The sequence below is a fragment of the Mauremys reevesii genome, linkage group 24 (assembly GCF_016161935.1).
Source record: "Mauremys reevesii isolate NIE-2019 linkage group 24, ASM1616193v1, whole genome shotgun sequence".
Taxonomy (NCBI): domain Eukaryota; kingdom Metazoa; phylum Chordata; order Testudines; family Geoemydidae; genus Mauremys; species Mauremys reevesii.
The window spans coordinates 12,430,687-12,453,334 of record NC_052646.1 but is presented as its reverse complement, the minus strand read 5'-3'; the positions used below and the strand labels follow the sequence as shown (position 1 = coordinate 12,453,334).

The window sequence follows — 22,648 nt, the reverse complement described above, 5'->3', positions numbered from 1 at the left end:
TGGTTCAGGTCCAGGGGGTGGTTTCTGGGCTGGACATGTTGGCTCCTGGGGGCAGGTACCAGGCTGGATGGGTTGCCTCGGGGGCTCAGGCGGTACCCGCCTGGAGGGGTCAGCTGGGGGGGCAGGGAGGTGGCAGGTACTAGGGTGGATGTGTTGGCTCCAGGGGCAGAAAGGGGGCAGGTATCGGGCTAGTTGGGTCGGCTTTGCAGGGCAGGGATGGGGTGGGAACAGGGCTGAATGTGTCAGCTCTGGCGGGGGGTGGGCAGGGAGGGGTGGGTTGCAGGCTGGATGGGGTGGCTCCAGGGGGCGGGTGGTGCCAGACTGGATGGGTTGGCTCTAGGGGGCAGGGAGGGGGTGGGTACCGAGGTGGATGGGTTGGATCCCGAGGGCAGGGAGCGGGTGGATCCCGGGCTGGATGAGTCAGATTCGGGGGGCAGGGAGGGGGTGGGTACCAGGCTGGATGGGTCAGATTCGGGGGGCAGGGAGGGGGCAGGTGTCGCTTGGATCCAGGGGGCAGACCCAGGCAGTCTTTGCCAGGCTCCACCCCATCAGGCTGGTTCCCCAATAAAAGTCTCACTGACTCTTTCCATGTGTTTTATTAAATATAAATTATTTAAGACTGCGCCATCGCGACAGGAGATTGACAGGTGTAGGGGGGTCACCGTGAGAACTCCCCTCCCCCCTGTGGGGGAACCCAGTGCCTGGGGATGGCCGGGAACCGGGGTGTTTTTAATGGTAGGAAAAACCCAGCCCCCAGCTGAATGGATTTGGCCCAGCTCGGTTACTGCCAGAGGCTGTGGCCAGGGCCCGGCTAGAACATCAACATCTTGCCACCGTGGTCTTGCAGTGGGGAATTAGAGCTGGTGCCCCTTGGAGTGGGGAGGTCCTGTGCCCTAGTCCCTCCCCGCCCAAGTCAACCAGGTCGCTGCCCTAGGGCATGCCTGAGGTTGCATGCTCTGAGAGGAGGTAACTGCCCTTAGTATCCCAATGGGCTGTTAGCTCCGAGCCCCACAGATCTGTGGGGACCCTACCAGTCCCACCCCAGCAGGGGGTGGGGGTGGGGCAGAGGGCAGCAGACCCAGCCCCCCCATTGGTGGTGTGTGGGAGGGTGCTGCCATTGGGGGGGATTCACGCATATGTCCACTGCCCTCCATGAGCCCCATGGTCAGGCTGCACAGGAAAGCTGAGAGCTGCCATTTTTACTGGGCCTGCAACGCCAGCAAGCGGGCCCTAGCATCAGCTGCCATCTTGGTCCTGCGGTCGCCATCTTGCATCCAGGCCTGGCTGATCCAGTGCCAGCGGCAGTGGGGGAAACCACTCGGAAATCCAACATCCACTGGCTCCTCCTTCTATTCGTCTCTGCAGGAAGCTGATCGGGCTGTTAGCCATTTTGAGCCCCTCTTGGTGGCCATTTTGTATCCACCTTGGCAGCCCTGGGCTAAGCCAACCGGCCGATTTCAGGAAGTGAATGGGACCATCAGCCATTCTGAACCCACCTCAACGTCCCAGGACTAAGCCAGACTTCTTCCCCAGCCAATTGTATTCATCACCAGGCTCAACCGAAGAAGTAAGCTGGGCCAACGGCCATCTTGAACCCAACTCAACGGCCATTTTGAACCCATTTGATGGCCATTAGTGTCTCTAACCTTGTGACTTCTTCCCTATCCAGTGCAAATCCATCCCCAGGTCCAACGGAGGAAGTCAACAGGGCCGTTTTGAACCCCCTTTGTCAGCCATTTTGAACCCATCCCTTGATTTCTACTCCCAGCCAATAGCCACTCATCCCCGCCTCTAGGAGGAAAAAGTCAACTGGGGAGACAGCCATTCTGAACACCTTCCCCCAGCCGATGGCCACTCATCTCCACCTCCAGCAGCACAAGTCAGCTAGCCTGTTGGCCATTTTGAGACAGTTGGCTAAGCTGAACCTACACCAACCCTCTCCCACAACAGGGACGACCCTGGGTGTCTGTCCCCCAGTGGCTTGATGTGTGTTGGGGAGGAAGAGTCACACATGTGTCTGCATGCGCTGCTGGGTGGGCCGCCCGTAGTCCGACTGTTGCGAGAGGGAGGTGTAGGAGAAGCGGGAGCCACCTGACACCTTGCTGGCCTGGTCTGAGTGTTCGTAGCCGTTCTCTGCCTTCTCGTAGGCGCTGGGCTTGACGTAGCTGGTGAAAGCCCGGGTGTAGGGGGCCGTGAGGTAGCCCCCCCCATAAACCCCATCCTGTGGGTAGTGGGGCTCGTAGGCTGTGCGGGAGCTGCGTGCCCCCAGTGTATAGCGGTGGCTGTAGGGCTGCCCTGAGGTGGGGAACATGGCAGCATGGGACCCGGCGTAGAGGGGGCGCGGGGCCGGGGCGTACTCTGAGAAACTGCCAGACAGGTGGGGCTCCTCATGAGCACGGACCTTGTAGTAACCGTTGGTGGGGTCCTGGGGGGGGGGGTAGAAAAGAGACATCAATGAGCCAGAGGGGGGAGGGGAGATTGGGGGCTGCCCCTCAGAGTGGGGGGAACTGCCCCAAGTGTGACTGACACAGCGATGCTGCCTGTGAGTCTGCAGAGAGCTTGTGCCCCTTGCTATTGGGAAGAGAGGAGCTGCTGTCTGCATCCCAATGAGGTGTGAATTCCCAGCTCCTGTAGCCTGGGGGGACCCCCAGCCCCACGCCAGCAGGGCACTCTATGTGGGGCAGGACAGGGCCAGGGGAAGTGCAGGGGGGCCACTGTGCCTTTAAGAGAGGGGGAGGAGACACCATGGCATTGCCTCTTGGGGGAAAGGGGGTGGGGTCTGGGTCAGGGGCGGGGCTTCCCACCTTAATGTCCTGGCTGCCCTCTTCCTCCTCCAGGATCTCGCTGTGCTCCGTGTGCGATGTGGCTGGGGACTCGCTGCTCGTGGCCTGTGGGGGTGAGGGGAGGAGGGGCTGAGTCTCGAGGTAGGGGGGTCCGGCTTTGTCACTCACTCCCTGCAGCCAGATCCCGGGGCCCCCCATGAACCTACTGAACCTGGATGCATAGCCCAGTGTGGCATTGTGGGGCGCCAGGCCATGGGGAGCAGGGTGAGGGGCTCAGTAGCGGGCGCTGTGCTGTGGGGAATGGGAGGTTTGTCAGGGGGCAGTGCCATGGGGCAGAGGCACAATGGGGGGGTGCAGTGCTGTGGGGACCGTTGGGCTCGGTAGGGGGCACAGAGGTGAGGGGGCTCAGTAGGGGGCGCTGTGATATGGAGACCGGGGGGCTCAGTAGGGGGCGCAGTGCTGCGGTGGCTCAGTAGGAGGCACAGTGCCGTGGAGACTGGGGGGGCTCAGTAGGGGGTGCAGTGCTGTGGAGACCGGGGGCTCAATAGGGGGCGCTATTCGGTGGGGGCTTAGTAGGGGGCGCAGTGCCATGGAGACCGTGGGGCTCAGTAGGGGGCGCTATGCTGCAGTGGCTCAGTAGGAGGCGCAGTGCCGTGGAGACTGGGGGGGCTCAGTAGGGGGCACAGTGCCATGGAGACCAGGGGGCTCAGTAGGGGGCGCTATGCTGTGGGGGCTCAGCAGGGAGGCACAGTGCTGTGGAGACTGGGGGGCTCAGTAGGAGGCGCAGTGCCGTGGAGACTGAGGGGCTCAGTAGGGGGCGCTATGCTGTGGAGACCGGGGGGCTCAGTAGGGGGCACAGTGCCATGGAGACCGAGGGGCTCAGTAGGAGGCGCAGTGCCCTGGAGACCGAGGGGCTCAGTAGGGGGCGCTATGCTGCAGTGGCTCAGTAGGAGGCACAGTGCTGTGGAGACCGAGGGGCTCAGTAGGGGGCGCTATGCTGTGGAGACCGGGGGGCTCAGTAGGGGGCACAGTGCCGTGGAGACCGAGGGGTTCAGTAGGGGGCACAGTGCCGTGGAGACCGGGGGGCTCAGTAGGGGGCGCTATGCTGTGGGGGCTCAGCAGGGAGGCACAGTGCTGTGGAGTCTGGGGGGCTCAGTAGGAGGTGCAGTGCTGTGGGGGCTCAGTAGGAGGCGCAGTGCCGTGGAGACCGGGGGGCTCAGTAGCAGGCACAGTGCGTGGGGGCTCAGTAGGAGGCGCCGTGCTGTGGAGACCGAGGGGCTCAGTAGGGGGTACAGTGCCGTGGGGGCTCAGTAGGAGGCGCAGTGCCATGGAGGCTCAGTAGGGGGCGCTATACTGTGGGGGCTCAGTAGGAGGCACAGTGCCGTGGAGACCAGGGGGCTCAGTAGGGGGCACAGTGCCATGGAGACCAGGGGGCTCAGTAGGGGGCACAGTGCCGTGGGGGCTCAGGAGGGGGCACAGTGCCGTGGGGACCGGGGGGCTCAGTAGGGGGCGCTATGCTGTGGGGGCTCAGTAGGAGGCGCAGTGCTGTGGAGACCGGGGGGCTCAGTAGGAGGTGCACTGCCGTGGAGACCGAGGGGCTCAGTAGGGGGCACAGTGCCGTGGAGACCGGGGGGCTCAGTAGGGGGCACAGTGCCGTGGAGACCGGGGGGCTCAGTAGGGGCACAGTGCCATGTGGACCAGGGGCTCAGTAGGGGCGCTATGCTGTGGGGCTCAGTAGGAGGCGCAGTGCTGTGGAGACCGGGGGGCTCAGAAGGGGGCGCTATGCTGTGGGGGCTCAGTAGGAGGCGCAGTGCCGTGGAGACCGAGGGGCTCAGTAGGGGGCGCAGTGCCATGGAGACCGAGGGGCTCAGTAGGGGGCGCAGTGCCGTGGGGGCTCAGTAGGGGGCACAGTGCTGTGGGGACCGAGGGGCTCAGAAGGGGGTGCTATGCTGTGGGGGCTCAGTAGGGGGCACAGTGCCGTGGAGACCGGGGGGCTCAGTAGGGGGCACAGTGCCGTGGGGGCTCAGTAGGGGGCACAGTGCCGTGGGGACCGGGGGGCTCAGAAGGGGGCGCTATGCTGTGGGGGCTCAGTAGGGGGCACAGTGCCGTGGAGACCGAGGGGCTCAGTAGGGGGCACAGTGCCGTGGGGGCTCAGAAGGGGGCACAGTGCCGTGGAGACCGAGGGGCTCAGTCGGGGGCACCGTGCCGTGGGGGCTCAGTAGGGGGCACAGTGCCGTGGGGACCGGGGGGCTCAGTAGGGGCACAGTGCCGTGGAGACCCGGGGGCTCCGTAGGGGGCCCAGTGCCGTGGAGACCGAGGGCTCAGTAGGGGCTCAGTAGGGGGCACAGTGCGGTGGGGACCGCGGGGCTCAGAAGGTGGCGCTATGCTGTGGGGGCTCAGAAGGGGGCACAGTGCCGTGGAGACCGAGGGGCTCAGTAGGGGGCGCTATGCTGGGGGGGCTCAGTAGGAGGTGCAGTGCCGTGGAGACCGGGGGGCTCAATAGGGGGTACAATGCTGTGGAGACCGAGGGGCTCAGTAGGAGGCGCAGTGCCGTGGGGACCGGGGGGCTCAGTAGGGGGCGCTATGCTGTGGGGGCTCAGTAGGGGGCACAGTGCCGTGGAGACCGAGGGGCTCAGTAGGGGGCACAGTGCAGTGGAGACCGAGGGGCTCAGTAGGCGGCTCTATGCTGGGGGGGCTCAGTAGGAGGTGCAGTGCGTGGGAGGGGGGGGCAAAATAGGGTACAGTGCTGTGGAGACCGGGGGGCTCAGTAGGGGGCGCTATGCTGTGGGGGCTCAGAAGGGGGCACAGTGCCGTGGAGACCGGGGGGCTCAGTACGGGGTACAGTGCTGTGGAGACCGGGGGGCTCAGAAGGGGGCGCTATGCTGTGGGGGCTCAGTAGGAGGTGCAGTGCCGTGGAGACCGGGGGGCTCAATAGGGGGTACAGTGCCGTGGAGACCGGGGGGCTCAGTAGGGGGCACAGTGCCGTGGGGACCGGGGGGCTCAGTAGGGGGCGCTATGCTGGGGGGGCTCAGTACGGGGTACAGTGCTGTGGAGACCGGGGGGCTCAGTAGGGGGCACAGTGCTGCGGGGGCTCAATACAGGACACTAGGCCACGCTCACCATGGGCTCCTTGACATCTTCCTCTGTATCGCTGGGCCGGCTGGGGCTGCTGTCGCTCGTGGTGATCTGCACCAGGACATCCGTCTTGGAGAGCTTGGTGCCTTGTTTGGCTGCTGGACACAGACAGACACAGGGGCGTGAACCTCTCCTGGGTCCCCAGCTCCCCTATGGGCCCCACCCACCACTGGTTCGGGGGGGGCGGGGAAATCTGTGCACCCCATTGGTGTGGTTCCCCATCCCACCTCTGGGGTGGGACAGCCAGGTAACAGCTGTACATAACACTGCACGGGGATGACTCCCCTGGTGCTAAGATGCAGCCGCCTCTGCATGGGAACAGCTCGCCTGGCACTGAGATGAAGCAACTGCCACTGGAACCGGAGGAGTCACTCCATCGGTGGGTAGCAGTAGAGAGCTGTTATCCTGCACCAGCCATTGGAGAGAGAGGTTACACTTATCCAACGAGCTGTCCAGATCCAGTCACACACGTGTGTTAAAAGAGCTATGCAGCGGGGTTACCACATCAGTGCAGACGTGTCTGAGACATGTCATGGCTCCAGGTGCACATGGGAATGACTCGTATATTCATGTGTTGAGGGCCTAGGCACATGTTAAAGGGGCTGCCCACATATGTGAGGGTATGTTTGTGTGACCTTTACATGGGACACGTTTCATGCCTGTACAGACATGTTCTCGGGAGCATCAAGCCTATCCATGTCACCACGAGACTTCTAACACCAACCCGCGTGGGTTCCTGTATCTAAACTGGCGTGTCCATGTGTGTCCTCATGTGTCCCTATGCACAGAAGCGTGGGTCTGTGTGGTACCATGTCGGGGCATGTGTGGATCCAAGCATGTTAACACCTGTTAGAAGTGTGTCTGCATGTGAAGGGGGAAAAGGCCCATCTCAGCCTTCGAAAAAGGCTTTTAAATTTAACAAAAGCTCCAGCAGCTCCCTGCCCTTCCCCCAGCCCCAGCTCACCGCACTCCGCCTCTGCCTCCTCTCCTGAACGCTCCCCCAGCTTCTCCTCCTCCCGCAGGTGAGCTGGGGCAGGGGGCGCGAGGAGGGCTCCAGGCGCTGCACGGCTCCGGACTGGCCCCCAACCCCGACCCCAACCCTGTCCCCAGGCGGCGCGGCTCTGGCCCGGCCCCGGCTGAGCGGCCCAGGCCTGGCCCCGGCCTGGCCCCCACCTCCAAGCAGCGCGGTAAGGGAGCAGGGAGGGGGTGTTGGATAGAAGGCAGGGGAGTTGGGGGGGGTGAATTAGTGTCGGGCGGTCAGAGGGCAGGGAACAGGAGGATTGAATGGGGGCAAGGGTCCGGGGGCAGTCAGGAAGGAGCAGGGGTTGGATGGGGCGGTGGGGGCAGTCAGGGGCAGGGGTTCCAGGGGCAGTTGGGGACAGAGAGAAGGGGTGGTTGGATGGGGCAGGGGTCCCGGGGGCCATCAGGAATGAGAGAAGGGGTTGGATGGGGCGGCAGGGGCAGTCAGGGACAGGGAAGGGGGTGGATGGGGCAGGGGTCCGGGGTGGGGGCATGACCCCTCGTGGGGTGAGGAGGAGGGAATTGGTTGTTAATATTTTGGCAGCTCCTCACTGACTCACGTCTGTAAGTGGGGAGGGGCAGAGCTAGCCAGTGACCTCACCTTTCCCGTGGCACCAGCGCAGGCAGCAGACAGACACGCCTACGACCAAGACCAGCAGCAGGGTGACGGCAGCCGCGGCCGAGGCCCCGATTATCATGATGGGCAGGACCTCTGTGGGGGAAAGAGCACATGAGAGCGGGTCCCTGCTGCTAAAGCACATGGACAGCTTGCCCAGTGCTGAGATGCAGCCACCTCTGGGGTGGGGCAGCTGGGGAACAGCCACACATAACACCACATGGAGACAGCTTGCCTGGCACTGAGACACAGCCACCGCTGGGGAGTGGGGACAGCAGGAGAAAAGTTGCACATAACACCTCACAGGGATGGCTCTGAAATGCAGCCACCTCTGGAGTGGGGCAGCTGGGGAACAGTCACATATAATGCCTCACGGGGACGGTTCATCTGGTGACAGCCACCTCAGGAGTGGGCCATCTGGGTAAGTTGTAGCCGGTTTGGTGTGGGAGGGTGGGGCAATTGGGTCAGGGGTTGGAACCCATGGGACCCATCCTGTCAGCATGGGGCTAAGAAGTGCCAGTCTGTGCAGCTGTTCCAGGGTTGCGTGTGGGTGGGGCCAGCTGGGCTGTGGGGAGGGCTAGTGTGGATGTGGGCAGGGCTATGGGCCAGGAGCAGGGCTTACCCTGCCGGCGCAGTGTAACGGCTGCTGAGCGGGCCCCGAAACGGTTCCAGGCCGTGCAGTTGTAGGGCAGGGCGAAGTCCTCCAGGCGCGTGGGCTGGATGAGCAGGGCCGAGAGCACCCCCCGCTCCGTCAGCGCTGTGTCCACTGTGAAGCGCTCCTCTGAGCCGCTGTCCAGCACCCGCTCGCCCCATGCCCACACCTACCGCGAGACCGAGACACGGGCCCTGTCAGCGGGAGGGCAGGCTGGGGAGGGGTCAGTGGGGGGTGGGCAGGGGACAGCAGCACTCACGATGTGGTTGGGGGCAGGTTGGGGAGTTCAGGGGGTGAGTCAGGGGCCAGCCCTCACGATACAGTCGGGGCAGATTGGAGGGCCGGGGGGCATCTGCACTCACAATGTGTTCAGAGGCAGGTTGGGGAGCAGGGGGTGAGTTGCAGGGCAGGCAGGGGGCAGCACTCACAATGTGGTCAGGGCAGGTTGTGGGGCTGGGGTATCAGTGGGGGCAGCACTCACAATGTGGTCAGGGCAGGTTGTGGGGCTGGGGTATCAGTGGGGGCAGCACTCACAATGTGGTCAGGGCAGGTTGTGGGGCTGGGGTATCAGTGGGGGCAGCACTCACAATGTGGTCAGGGCAGGTTGTGGGGCTGGGGTATCAGTGGGGGCAGGGGAGCAGCACTCAATGCAGTGGGGGGCAGGTTGGTGGGCTGGGGGGGTCAGGGGTCAGCACTCACAATGCGGTCAGGGTGGGGCGTGCTCCTCACTAGACACTCCAACCGTGCCTTGTCCCCCAGCGCCGTCTGCTGGCTAGACTCAGTGGTGATGATAGGGGGCCCTGCAATGGGGGAAGACAGAATTAAGGAGGTGCGGCACCTACTCATACCCCCCTCAGCACAGAGACACCCCCGTCCTCAGACACCTTCAGGGCCGGTGCAAGGATGTTTCGCGTCCGAGGCGAAACTTCCACCTTGCACCCTCCCCCGTCCCCGAGCCCCTGCCCTGAGGCGTCCCCCCCACAGCAGCTCCCCTCCTCTGCCCTGAGGCACCCCCCTCAGCTCACCCCTGCTCTGCCTCCTATCCAATCAGCTTAGGCACTGCAAGCCTGGGAGGCGGGAGAAGTGCAGCAGCGACGGCGTGCTCGGGGAGGAGGCGGGGCAGGGGTGAGCTGGGGCGGGAAGTTCCCCTGCGTTCCGCCCCCCTCCCTTACTTGCAGCAGGCAGCCCTCCCCCCACGCCCCTCTGCCCCAGCTCCCTCCGCCTAAATGCCGGCGGCGACTGGGGCGGCTGAAGATCCGGCCGCCGCGGTCGCTGCCGAAGAAAATGCTGCCCCCCCACCCAAATCCTAGTGCCGGTCGCCTAACTAGTTGCACCGGCCCTTGATGCCTTCCCCACACCCTACAGGAAGCGACCCCCATAGGGCTGGGCCACCTGAGGCTCCACCATGGAAGCCCCACCCCCAGGCAATGCCCCACCCCCATGAAATGCCCCACCCCTGCCCTCACCGTTGACCGCCAGCGTCACCTCCTTGTCAGCCACACCGATGCGTGGCACAATGGCCTTGCACACGTAGGTGCCAGCATCCTCCTGCGTCACGGTCTTTAGGTGCAGGGTGTTGCCATTGCTCAGCACCTGCAGCCACATGGCAGGGGTTAGAGCGGGGGGCCAGGATGCCTGGGTTCCAGCCCCAGCTGTGGGAGGGGAGTGGGGTCTAGCAGTTGGAGGCAGGAGCCAGGACTGCAGCAGGCAGGTCACTCACCACGCCGGATCCCTTCTTGGTCCAGGCCAGGGTGAGGGGCGGGTTCCCAGCCCAGGTGCAGGTGAAAGAGGCGTCGGCCCCGACATCCACGGTGAGGGGCTTGGGCTGGGAGACCAGGCGGGGCCCAACTGCAGGGGGAGGATCCAGTCAGTGCAGGGGTGGGGCTTGTGGTGGGGGGGCAGGGTCATCCTCCCAACACTGCCAGACCCACCCCCTATGGTTCCCTGCCAATACTGTACCCCTCCCCTGTGCATGCCCACCTTCAATTGTCCTCCCCCTGCTCAGTGCTCAGCCCCTGCAGCAACCACAGCCTGGCTCCCTAACTGTGCCCTCCCCGCAACCCGCTGCCCCCTACCCATCCCTCACCCTCCCAGCCCACTCCTCTTCTCCACTCCCCACACTGCCAGCACCCTGCCCCCCAGCACCCACCCCCACTCACAGCACCCATCCCCCACCTCCCCTGCAAGCCCCCCACCCCCACTCACAGCACCCATCCCCCCCCACTCACAGTGCACATCCACCAGGGTGCTGACATTGGTGCTGCCCACGGCGTTGGCCACCTCACAGGACACAGGCTGGGTGAAGAAGGAGTGATCCACCCTGGCCTCGTAGCTGTCCCCATTGGCCTCGGCGATGACCACGCCGCCCTTCGCCCACCTGCCCCACAGCCGGCGAGGGGGCGGGGAGGAGACGCACAATTAGGGGGAGCCTCTGCTGCATCAGCTGGGGGCAGTACCGCCTGTACCCACCAGGGGGCGTGGATTCCCCTCTGTGCCCGGCAGGTAAGGCAGCAAGAGCCGGTGAGAGGGGGCCTGCACGTCCCCACTGCAGCCACCAGAGGGCAGTGCATCCCGCCCCCTCCCCTGGCTGGGCCCGCGGGGTCTCTCAGGGCACCCGGACGCCGGGGTCCCCCAGCGGCTCTTACCGGTAGCCGGTCACCTCGGGGTTGGCAGTGGCGGTGCAGAGGAAGCTGACCTTGCCCCCCTCTGGGACGGTCTGTGGCTGGACAGAGAGGATCACGGTGGGGGGGTCTGGAGGGGGGAAGGGGAAGGGGAAGACGGTCAGAGACATGCGACCAGCTCTGGGGTGGGGCTCACCTGCCCCCCGCCGAGCCCCCTGCCCTGCCCCTCACAGCACAGTGCCCCCCACTGGGTGCACCCCCACCCACTGCAGCACAGCACCACCGGTCGGGCACCGGGTCCCCTGCCTTGCCCCTCACAGCACAGTGCCCCCCACCTGCCCCTGCCCTGCTCCCCACAGCACAGTGCCCCTGTTGAGCCCCTTGCCCAGGCCCCCACAACATGGTGCGCCTGCCAGCTCCCCTCCCCCCACAGCATGGCGCCCCATGCCAAGACCCAGCCCTGCCCCCCCCAGGCCAGGACTCACACAGCACGTCAAGGGTGATGGAGGTCTGCTTGCCAGCAGGTGCGGCCGGGTTGGCAACGCGGCAGGTGTAGGCGCTGCCCATGTCCTGGGTGCTGGGCGTGAGGAGCAGGGTGCTGATCGCTGTCGACCGCTTCCCATCCTCCATCAGGGCCTGGGGGGCAGGAGCAGAGGTCAGGCCTCAGCCTGGGGCCCATTAGGCCCATCCCCCAAGGATGTTTTGCGCCCTAGGCGAAACTTCCACCTTGCGCCCTCCACCTCCCCCGCGCCCCCGCCCTGAGGCGCCCCCCCCCACAGCAGCTCCGCCCTGAGGCGCCCCCCTTTCGGCAGCTCCCCACCCCCCACCTTCCGCTCTGAGGCACCCCCCCGCCCCAGCTCACCCCTGCTCTGCCCACAAGCACGAGTACCCCGAGCACGCCATGGCTGCTTCACTTCTCCCGCTTTCCTAGGCTGATTGGTGCCGCAAGCCTGGGAGGCGGGAGAAGTGAAGCAGGCACGGCGTGCTTGGGGAGGAGGCGGGGCAGGGGTGAGCTGGGGTGGGGAGTTCCCCTGCATGCCGCCCCCCCTTACTTGCTGCAGGTAGCCCTCCCCACGCTCCCCTGCCCCAGCTCCCTCCACCTAAATGCCGGCGGCGGCCAAAGATCCGGCCGCTGTGGTCGCTGCCGAAGAAAATGGCGCCCCCCAAATGCCAGTGCCCTAGGCGACTGCCTAGGTCGCCTAAATGGTTGCACCGGCCCCGCCCAAAGGGGTCCCGGGGGCTGGGAAGGAGAATCTCCAACCCCCGCACTGTGCCGTCCTTTCATGCCATATCCCACCTCCCCTTTAATACCCTCTCCCCCCGCTCCTTTAATAGCCTGTGTCTCTCCACACACCTGGTTTGCCCTTTAATTCCCAACACCCCACACACTTCAGGCTGCCCTTTAATAACCTGCCCCCCACACACACCCTGTGCCTCCCCTCTAATGCCCTATCCCTGCACCCTGGCATCTCACCTTGGCATAGAGGGCAGAGTCTTGCAGCTGCCCATTGCGGTACCAGCTGATCTCAGGGGCAGGCTTGGCACCAGACACCTGGCAGGTCAGGTTGTAGGGCACGCTGGCCTGGACCCGGACGATGGGGCCATTCTGGACCATGGGGTCATTGGGCGGTACTGGGGGCGCAGATGGGAGACAGGGGATCAGTGATGGGGTGGGAGTCCCCAGGGCGGTGCCCCAGCTGTGGGGAGAGGGGGCTCCAGTGCTGTGAGCTTCCCCAGGGTGGTTCCCCAGCTGGGGGGGGAGGGGACACTCACGGAGCACCGTGAGCTGGGCACGCTGGGAGCGCAGCGCCGCCTGCGTAGCCTGGCACTCGTACACGGCGTCGTCACCAAGCTCAGCAGACTCAATCCTCAGGTTGTGCTGCCCGGCCGCCGGATCCCCGACAATGGAGTACCGGGACCAGCCTGCGGGAGAGAGGGACAGACTGCAGGGACTGGCACAGCACCCCCCAGAGACCCCCATCTCCCCCACTGCAGCACAGAGCCCCCAGGGATCCCCAGTCCCCCTCGCAGCACAGCACCCCACAGGGACACAGGGTACCCCCCCTGCAGCACAGCACCTCCCCAGGAACCCCTGGTCCCCCCTCACAGCACAGCTCCCCCGGGTACCCCCATCCCCTCCCCCACAGCACAGCACCCTGTGGGGTCCCCTGGTTCCTGCCTTGCAGCACAGTGCTCCCCAGGGACCCCCAGTCCTCCCCCCACAGCATGGCACCCTATGGAATCTCCTGGTCCCTCCCCCCCCCCACTGAACAGTGCCCCCGGGGACCCCCAGTCTGGTCCCCTGCAGCACAGTGTCCTCTGGGGACCCCAGTCCGCTCCCCTGCAGCACAGCGCCCCCCAGGAACCCCCAGTACCCCTTGCAGCACAGTGCCCCCTGCTGACACCCACCCCCTGCAGCCGCATACATACCAGGCAGGTCTCGCTCTCCGCCCAGTGCCAGGCCATCCTTGGTCCACTGCACCATGCCCTGGTAGCCCACAACCACGCAGGCCAGCGTCACCGACTGCCCTGCCACGATCACCTGGTCCATGGGCTGCTGAAAGAAATACGCCCCCCAGCCTGGCGGGCGGGGGCAGGGGGAGGTGTTAACCAGACGGGCCCAGGGATTACAGGATGGGGGACTGGGAGCCAGGACTCCTGGGTTCAATCTCATCTTGGGGAGTGCAGTTCATGAGGGAAGGCTCCCAACAGGCGCACAAGGTGGCGGGAGATTGGATGGAGAAAGGGAGCAGCATGGGGAACACAGGCCAGTGGGGATGAGGGATCCCAGCAACAGGGGAGGGGGGTGTGGGGAGCCCAGGCCAGAGGGGATGAGGGATCCAGGCAGCAGGGGAAGGGGGCATGGGGAGCACTGGAGGGGGAAATGGGGAATCTTGGCAGCAGGGGAGGGGTTGGTGTGGGGAGTGCAGGCTGGGGGGATGGGGGATCCAGGCAGCAGGGAAGGGGGCATAGGGAGCACAGGATGGAGGTGGGGGGGGATGGGAGATCCCCGCAGCAGGGGATAGGACCGCCCAGAGGATTCAGGGGGCCTGGGATCTTCGGCGGCGGGGGGGGCCCGCTTCGGCGGTGGGGGGTCCTTCCGCTCCAGGACCCGCCGCCGAAATGCCCTGAAGACCTGCAGCGGGGGCCACCCCGCCGCCGAATTACCACCGAAGACCCGGCACTTCGGCGGCGGGTCCCGCTTCGGCGGTAATTTGGTGGCGGGGGGTCCTTCTGCCCTGGAGCGGAAGGACCCCCACCGCCGAAGACCCGGAGTGGAAGAAGCTCCAGGGGCCCGGGTCCCATGAGAGTTTTCTGGGGCCCTGGAGCAAGTGAAGGACCCTGCTCCAGGGGCCCCAAAAAACTCTCGTGGGGGCCCCTGCGGGGCCCGGAGCAAATTGCCCCACTTGCCCCCCTCCGGGCGGCCCTGGCAGGGGAGGGGGGCATGAAGAGCGCAGGATGGAGGGATGGGGGATCCAAGCAGCAGGGGAAGGGGGAGCTGGAATGAGGCCCCCAGTAAATCCATTTGATATTGCAAGTGAATGAGAGCCTGGCGCAGCTGGAGGGGCCTTTCTGTGGGGCCTGAGAGGGGTGAGGCAGGGTGGGGGCAGGGAGACGGAAGGGGCAGGAAGAGAGGGGTGCATGGAAGGGCAGCTGCTGTAGTTGCCAGCGGGGCAGAGAATGGAGCCTGGGACCTTTCCCCTCTAGGGGGTGCAGCTGTGATCTGGACCCAGGATGGTGGCCTGGCTTGCTGGGGTGGGTCTGGTCCACCTGCCCTGCTGCCCCGCCCCAAGGAGTCCATAGGGGAGGGAGGGGGTTATGGGGTCTCTGCCAACCTCCCCACCCTGGGCACCTTAAGTAGGGTTGTAAGGGCATTGTGGTGCCAATCCCCACAGAGCTGGCCCAGCCTTTCTGTGGGGTTGGCAGGCTGGCTGGAGGGGACACAGGGGGGACGTAGGTGCCAGGGCCCAAATGATGCTAGGGCTGGGGAACAGGAGTCAGAGACCCCCGCAATGTACTCAGGGCTATTTGCCCAGCATAAGGTGGGGGCAGATTGGATGGCAAAGTGCCCCCCTACTCCCCCCAGCTCCACCCCCCACAGACACACCCTCCCCCAGGGTCCCGCCAGCCCTTCCCCAGGGACCTCTGTCCCCTAGCCTAACCCCACAGATACCCACTCGCCCAACAGCCCCCAACTGTCCACCCCATCCCACTATAGATACCAGGGCCATTCTTAGGATTTATGGGGCCTTACGCAGTATTATTTAACTGGTGCCCCATGCCTGACTTGGGGCACAGCCACTACCCCCGCCTGCGGACCCCCCAGAAGAACCACCCCCCATTGCTGACACACACTGAGCTTACTACACAGCAGACGCTGCGGCAGCCCAGGCTCTCAGCCCCGGGGGGAAGGGACAAGGTAGCAAAGCAGAGTCACGGTTCCCCACCCTGGACCCTCTCCCTCGGGCACAATGCGCAGCATCAGCACATTCGGCTCTGTGAATATGGCCCCTGCCTAAGGAGACTGCAGCACACGCTGGGTGTGCGGGAGCCGACCCGCCCTGACCTGCTGTCCCAGTGGTGCCCCAAATTCTCGGATACCCTGTGCAGCCGTGAATGCCTAAGGACAGCCCTGGTAGATACACCCTCCCCCCACCTAATTCTGCCCCCCGATTGCCCTGCAGACTCTCCCCACTACCCCATTCCCCCTTGGCCTTGCCCGAGACACCCCCACCCCCACCAGCCTTCTATGCCCCAGCCCCTCTGGGGCAGGAACTGCTCCATTTACTGTGGGGAAGGAGCCCAGAGGCTGAAGGGTGAAAGTTCCTTTCTGCGCCACTGAGATTCCTCGGCTCTGATCTCCTGGCTAAACCCTTCTTAATTCCAATCCAATCACACCGCCCTTTGTCCCGATTGTTTCCAAGTTTACCCAATAAACCAGGATCTGAATAAGGGGATAATCCTCTGAGGAGGGTCAGGAGGGAGCGAGACAGAAGCACATATGCCAGGCTTTGTGCAGCACAGGGGATCCAGGAGTCCCAGCTCTAACCCATTACACCCCACTGCCTGGGCCAGAACCCAGGAGTCACAGACTATCAGGGTTGGAAGGGACCTCAGGAGGTATCTAGTCCAACCCCCTGCTCAAAGCAGGACCAATCCCCAGACAGCTTTTTGCCCCAGATCCCTAAATGGCCCCCTCAAGAATTGAACTCATAACCTTGGGTTTAGCAGGCCAATGCTCAAACCACTGAGCTATCCCTCTGCCCATCCTGACTCCCAGCTCTCCAGAGCAAGGGATAGAACCCAGGAGTCCTGGCTCCCAGCTCCCCTGCTCTAACTCACTAGACCACACTCCCTCCCAGAGCTGGGAATAGAACCCAGGCGTCCGGGCACGCAGCGGGTTTCCAGGGGCAGGCAGGGAAGAGCGATGGGTGGGAAGCAGGTCATAACCCCCTGCAGAATTGGGGAGGAGGATGTCCTGGTTAATTTCCAGCCCCCCTTGTTAATTTCACCCCTTGACTGGTTTTGGCTTCACTGATACTGAATCCTCCCCCCCCCACACACACACACAAATACACACATGCTAATTAGATTCTGGATCTGAAATTACAGGAAAGTTAATGGGATTTCTGTGGGGTGGGGAGATGCATGAGGGATTCCCCCCCCCCATGCACAGTGTCAGGCGATGGACACCAGCCACGAAGCAGGGACAGATGGGCACTAAATTCTCACCCACTCGCAATGCCCAGCGGGTGGGGGGGCTGGGCTGGGTGTGCGCTGGTCATCAGGGAGGGCAGAGGGGGCTATGTACGCACACACACAGATGTAACACACACACGGAGACGCACACACACAGCTGTGACAGACACACACACACAGAGCTCTGATACCCATACACACACTGCTCACTGACACACACAGCTGTGACAGACACACACACACAGAGCTCTGATACCCATACACACACTGCTCACTGACACACACAGCTTTGGCTTGATACACGAACACACGTCTCTCCTCTATAGCCAGTGACACTGACTCTGACCCGCTCCGCATCACACGCTGACTGAGACACACTTGGTGACATTGCCAGATTTACACATACACAAGGGATCACGCACACCCTGACCCAGATTCACGCCTCCTGACACCCCCGCACACCCTGACACACACAAACAGGCTCACCCCCCTCCCCCCGCATGGACACAACCATGCACAGACTCACACTGGTGCTGGGGCATAGGGTCTCACACACAGACACACACAGTCCAGGGATGACCTGGACTCACCCCCAGGCTCCCTGAGAACATTCGCACCCCATGACGCAGACTTGCAGCAACAGCTGCAGTGCACCGGGCTGACGCTCACATCCTGACACACCTGCTAACCAGCGCTCAGCTCACTGGGCTGGTCCCATGCCCCCACTCCTGGCCTGGGGGAGAAGATACATGGCACCCTGGGGAAGACCCCTACTACAGCACCCCACTCTTCTCCCAGAGCTGGGGAGAGAACCCAGGAGTCCTTGCTCCCAGCCCCCCCTGCTCTAACCACCAGACCCCACTCCCCTGCCAGAGGCAGGGATAGAACCCAGGAGTCCTCACTAGAACCCACTCTTGGCCCACAGCTGGAAATAGGGGGAATGATTCCCAGTGGTTAGAGCGAGGGGGGGCTGGGAGTCAGGATACCTGGGTTCTATCCTGGCTTGGGGATGGGAGCATGTCTAGTGGTTAGAGCCAGGGAGAGGGGGAGGACTGGGAGTCAGGATGCCTGGGTTCTCTTGCCATCCCTCCTTCCCCACTTGTCAGTTCTCCCACCCCCTGCACTCAGAGATACTCAGCTGCATTTCCATGCTCAACAGCAAATCCCCTTGGAAGCTGCACAGAGGCCTCAGATTCCTGCCTCCTAACAGGCGTGAAATCTGGGCCCATTGTGCGCCTGGCTCTGGGGAGGGGGCACTGGAAGCCGCGCAGTTCCAACAAATAGCTTTGTGCAGAAAGTGGGGCCCTGCTGATCCCAGCCTGGCTAGGCCCCCAATAACCCCCCCTGCACAGAATGGGGGGACAGAATGGGGGAAAGGGCCAGCAGAAAGCACTGAGTCTCCGAGGATGGAAATAGCCAGAGGCAGGGTGGGTTAGCGGTTAGAGCATGGGACAGCGAGTCAGGAAACATGGACTCCACCATGTGAGCTCTGGGGCGGGGTGGGGCTGGGAGCCAGGACTCCTGGGTTCTCTCCCTGGCTCTGCCCCTATACTGCTGCCCAGGTGATCTTGGACAAGTCCTGTTGTTGCTCCGTGCCTCAGTTTCTCCCATCTACATAAAGGGGATAATGAGAGTGACTGGCAGAGGGAGCAGCCTCAGGAAGCTGTCCCATTCCCCACCCACCTGAGCCACCCAGTGCCCCCCATTAGCCCTGGGGCCAGTCTCTTGTCTCTCATGGAGCAGGGAGGGGTGGATGAGGCGTGTGAGTGCAGTGGAGGGCCAGGCAGACAGAGGCCAGGCCATGGGGGGCTGTGGGGTTAATGCAGGGCCCACACAAAGCCAGTGTTGTTGTGCTGGGAGTGGCAGTGGGAGGGTGTGGGGCGGGGAGGAACATGGGGGGCCCCACCCTGGGGCAGACAGCTTGTGAGAGCGGGAGCCGCCAGGACCCACAATGGATGCCTTTGTGCTGGGGCTCATTCAGTGCCCATCCCCCCTCCTCCATCCAGCCACCCCCATGCCTGCTGCCTCGGCAGCCCAGAGCAGGGCTGGCCACTCCCCCCGCCCCCTCAGCCTGGTCCTCCTGCCCCACAGCCTGCAACCCCTCTCCACTGGCCTGCCCCCCCCACCCCACAGCCTGCACCCACCATGGCCTGCACCCCCCACCTCCGCCAGCCTGGCCCCCCCACCTCCACCAGCCTGGCATCTCCACCAGCCTTTCCCCCCACGGCCTGTGACACCCACCCCGCCCAGCACTTCTCCACCTACGCTGGCCTGGTCCCTCCCTGCCTCCACTGGCCTGGTGCCTCCACTAGCCTAGCCCCCCATGGCCTGTGACCCCCTAACCCCACGGCCAGCACCCCTCCACCTATGCTGGGCTGGCCCCCCTGCCTTCACTGGCCTGGCCCCTCATGGCCTGCACCTCCCCCATGTCCTCCAGCCTGACTCCCCCAGCCTCCCAGCCTGAACCCCCCACACCTCTGCCAACCTGGCCCCCACTGCCCAAAACACAGCCCAGCATTGCCCACCCAGCCCACTGGCTAAAGGGGGGGCAGCAGGAGAGAGAAAGTGGGGGGTGCAGAGGGCAGGATATGGGGATAGATAAATGGATGGGTGTCCATGTGTATGCAGATGGATGGAGGGCACCTTCTCTCCCCTCCTCCCCACTGCCCCTCCCCCCTTTCTCTGCAGGGAGGGGGGAGTCTTGCAGCTGCACAGGGCCACCCCACTGACATGAGAAACCCCCCTCATGCCCAGCCGGGCACCCCATGGCAGGGGTTGTGGGGCACATGCCCAGCAATGAGCACAACACCCCCTGGCAGGTTTGCCAGCACCACCTGGCACCAGCTTGGCCCCCAGAAATTAGGTCACTTCCAAACAGCCAACAGATGTTAATTTTATGTGTGTCTGCAAAGCCGGCCCCTCCCCCATGCCCAGAGGAAAGGCAACCCCCCACTGGAGCCAGGGATTAGAACCCAGGAGTCCTGGCTCCCAACCACCCCACTTCACTTCCCTCCCCTCCCTGAGCTGGGGACTAGAACCCAGGAGCCCTGCCTCTCAGCCCCCCCCCCCCAGATCTGGGGAGAGAACCCAGGAGCCCTGCCTCCCAGCCCCCCCCCAGATCTGAGGAGAGAACCCAGGAGCCCTGCCTCCCAGCCCCCACTCCCAGATCTGGGGAGAGAACCAAGGAGCCCTGCCTCCCAGCCCCCACTCCCAGATCTGGGGAGAGAACCAAGGAGCCCTGCCTCCCAGCCCCCACTCCCAGATCTGGGGAGAGAACCCAGGAGCCCTGCCTCTCAGCCCCCCCCCCCCCCGATCTGGGGAGAGAACCCCGGAGCCCTGCCTCCCAGCCCCCCCCCAGATCTGAGAAGAGAACCCAGGAGCCCTGCCTCCCAGCCCCCACTCCCAGATCTGGGGAGAGAACCCAGGAGCCCTGCCTCCCAGCCCCTGCCCCACCCAGATCTGGGGAGAGAACCCAGGAGCCCTGCCTCCCAGCCCCACTGCTGCAACCTACTAAACCCGACATCTCTCCCAGAGCAGGGGATGGAACCCAGGTGTCCTGATCCTTACAGAAAGTATCACCAGAGTGTGGGTTAGTTACTGAGCTCGCATGGCCAGACCATCAGGGCCCCTGGTTTTGACATCCTGAGCAGCAGGGAAGGGGGGGAGGGGCAAGTACCATGGTCCATGGGTCTGATCTGGAGTGGGGGGAGATATGGGGCTGGATGGGCCCATGGAGAGCTGCTACAGAACAGTTACAGTCCCCTCTCCTGACCCATCCCCCCAACCCATCCCCAGCAGCCCTGGAAACACCCCCACAAGTACCTGGGCCCCCATCCCTCCCCTGTCAGACTCTGATCTTCCTATCCCCATACCCCCCCCCCCCGATTTCCCACACAAGCCCCTGGGCTCCCATCCCTCCCCTGTCAGACCCCGATCCCCCCCAGCCCCATAACTCCCCCAATTTCCCTCATAAGCCCCTGGGCTCCCATCCCTCCCCTGTCAGACCCTGAGCAAAGACACCCCCTGCTCCATCCATCCCCCATCCCATCCCCCATCCCCCTGACACTCTGCCCCGAACCGCTCAGAATTCATTAGTGTTTCTGTAAAGGGAATTCATAGCTGGGGGGCCCAGCAGCCCAGCCAGGCGTGTAAGTGTGAGCTGGGCTAGGCTCCCCTGACACCTCCAGAACCCGCCCCCCCCAACACACACACACACCCTGGGGGCGACTGGCACCCAGCCGTGCCTGGGCACCTCCGCACCTGCCCCAGGGCAGGTCTGCTCCTTTCCCTGTCAGCGCAGGAGGAGAGGATCTGACAGACACACTGAGAAAGGGTGGGGGGAGGGGGGAAATGGAGCTGAGATTTTGCTCTCCCCCATCCCCCTCTGTCTCCCTGCCGGAGCGTAGGATCCGATAGCCCACCATGCTCTGGGCCTCCAGAAGGGGAAACTGAGGCAGATTTAGCAATGGAACCCAGGAGTCCTGGCTCCCAGCCCTTCCCCTCCACCCACTGGCCCCCACTCCCTGCCCAGAGCTGGGACAGAACCCAGCAACCACCTCCTTGGGAAGTCTGTGGGGGATGATCCCGGAAATTGCAGACTCGCAGGACTCATCTGGTTCTTTCCCCGGAGTGCCCCATGGGGTGCAGCTCCCCACTGCCTGCTACCCTTCTCCCCCCATGGGGCCGTATCACAGCACCCCACTATGGGCACTCATTGGGGCCCCTTCCCAGTAAGATCCTGAAGGGGCGAGACAGGCACTGGGGAGCAGGATAATTATCCCCCCCCGGGCTTACTGCATTTACTCCCCACACACACACACACACAAAATACACAGCTTGGCACCATCATCCTGAATGGCAAAGGCCAGAGGAGCTCGCTCAAGGTCAGGATGCCAGTAGCAGAGCTGGGGAGAGAACCCAGGAGTCCTGGCTCCCAGACCCCACTCCTCTCCCCTCCCAGAGCCAGGGAAAGAACCCAGGAGTCCTGGCTCCCAGCCCACCACTGTAGCCAGTGGTGTCTGTACAGAGTCCCGGGAAGGAAGGCTAAGAAGACCCCTCCAAAACCAGCTGTTGCTCAGCCCACTTTGGGGATAGTGGAGGATATGGCCCTGGGGGGACCCAACTGATCCCCACCCCACAAGCCCAGGTCCCCATCCCCCCAGCTCCTACCTATGTGGGCGAGGCAGCTCAGGGCCAGGATGCAGGGGAGCAGGGCTGACATCTCCGTGCTGGGTTGGGAAGCCCTTGAGGGATCCAGCTCCCGTTCCGGTCCGCTGCTGGCACTGGGATGGGGATCAGTAAATCCACACTGCAGCTCTGCTCTAGATTCCTCTACACCCACCGGGGGAGGGTGGTGGTCAGGACTCTTGGGTTCTATCCCAACTCAGGGAGGGAAGAGAAGGGAAGTCTAGTGGTTAGTGTGGGGGGGCTGGGAGCCAGGACTCCTGGGTTCTATCCCGAGCTCCGGGAGGGGATGGGGGTCTAGTGGTTGGGGGAGCTGGGAGCCAGGACTCCTGGGTTCTATCCCGAGCTCTGGGAGAGAATGGGGGACTAGTAGTTGGGGGAGCTGGGAGCCAGGACTCCTGGGTTCTCTCTCGATCCCGAGAACCCGCACTGCACAGTCAGGCTGATGATGCTCTGGAGTCCTTCAGCTCTGGGGATAGCGACTCATTGAGGCCAGCAGCCGGCAGGCCCCGCCCAGGGTGTGCACTGATTGGTGGAGAGGGTGCTCTCATTAATAAAAAAGATCACACACACAGAGCCTGGGTCATCTGCTGCTGAGTGGGGGGAGGGGGAGCCCCTCAGCCCAAACAGAGGGTTCCCCCCCCAGCGGCATGAGAAGGGCATTAGGGGATATGGGATGTTGGGGGGGGGGTAGGTAGGTGTGTTACACAACACAGTGCACACATGCATGAATCAAGCCAGCTCACAAGAGAGTAAAGGGGAAAGTGGGCACACAACCCATGCACCTCCACAACCCCAGGAGGGGTGTGACCCGGTGTGTGTGCAATGAGGGTTGTGTTTGTGCAGTGGTGTTGCTGTGCATAGCAGGATGTGTGTGTGTCTGTATGTGGGTGCAGATGCAGTACGTGTGCACATTCTGGGTGTCATTTCTGTGTTG

The 22,648-nt window shown here is 63.8% G+C and overlaps 1 protein-coding gene across 1 annotated transcript; it reads right to left on the bottom strand.

The window, feature by feature from the left end:
* Positions 1–577: 577 nt before the first annotated feature.
* Positions 578–21,909, bottom strand: KIRREL2 (kirre like nephrin family adhesion molecule 2). The gene is made up of 15 exons (XM_039512818.1): positions 21,697–21,909; positions 13,258–13,407; positions 12,601–12,750; positions 12,302–12,459; positions 11,313–11,463; positions 10,852–10,957; positions 10,435–10,583; positions 9,927–10,054; positions 9,673–9,799; positions 8,906–9,006; positions 8,177–8,375; positions 7,540–7,650; positions 5,904–6,016; positions 2,805–2,888; positions 578–2,425 (listed from the first exon to the last, which is right to left on the bottom strand). The coding sequence occupies exons 1-15, from the start codon at positions 21,746–21,748 to the stop codon at positions 2,006–2,008; spliced, it is 2,199 nt and encodes a 732-aa protein (XP_039368752.1). The 5' UTR covers positions 21,749–21,909; the 3' UTR covers positions 578–2,005.
* Positions 21,910–22,648: the final 739 nt, after the last annotated feature.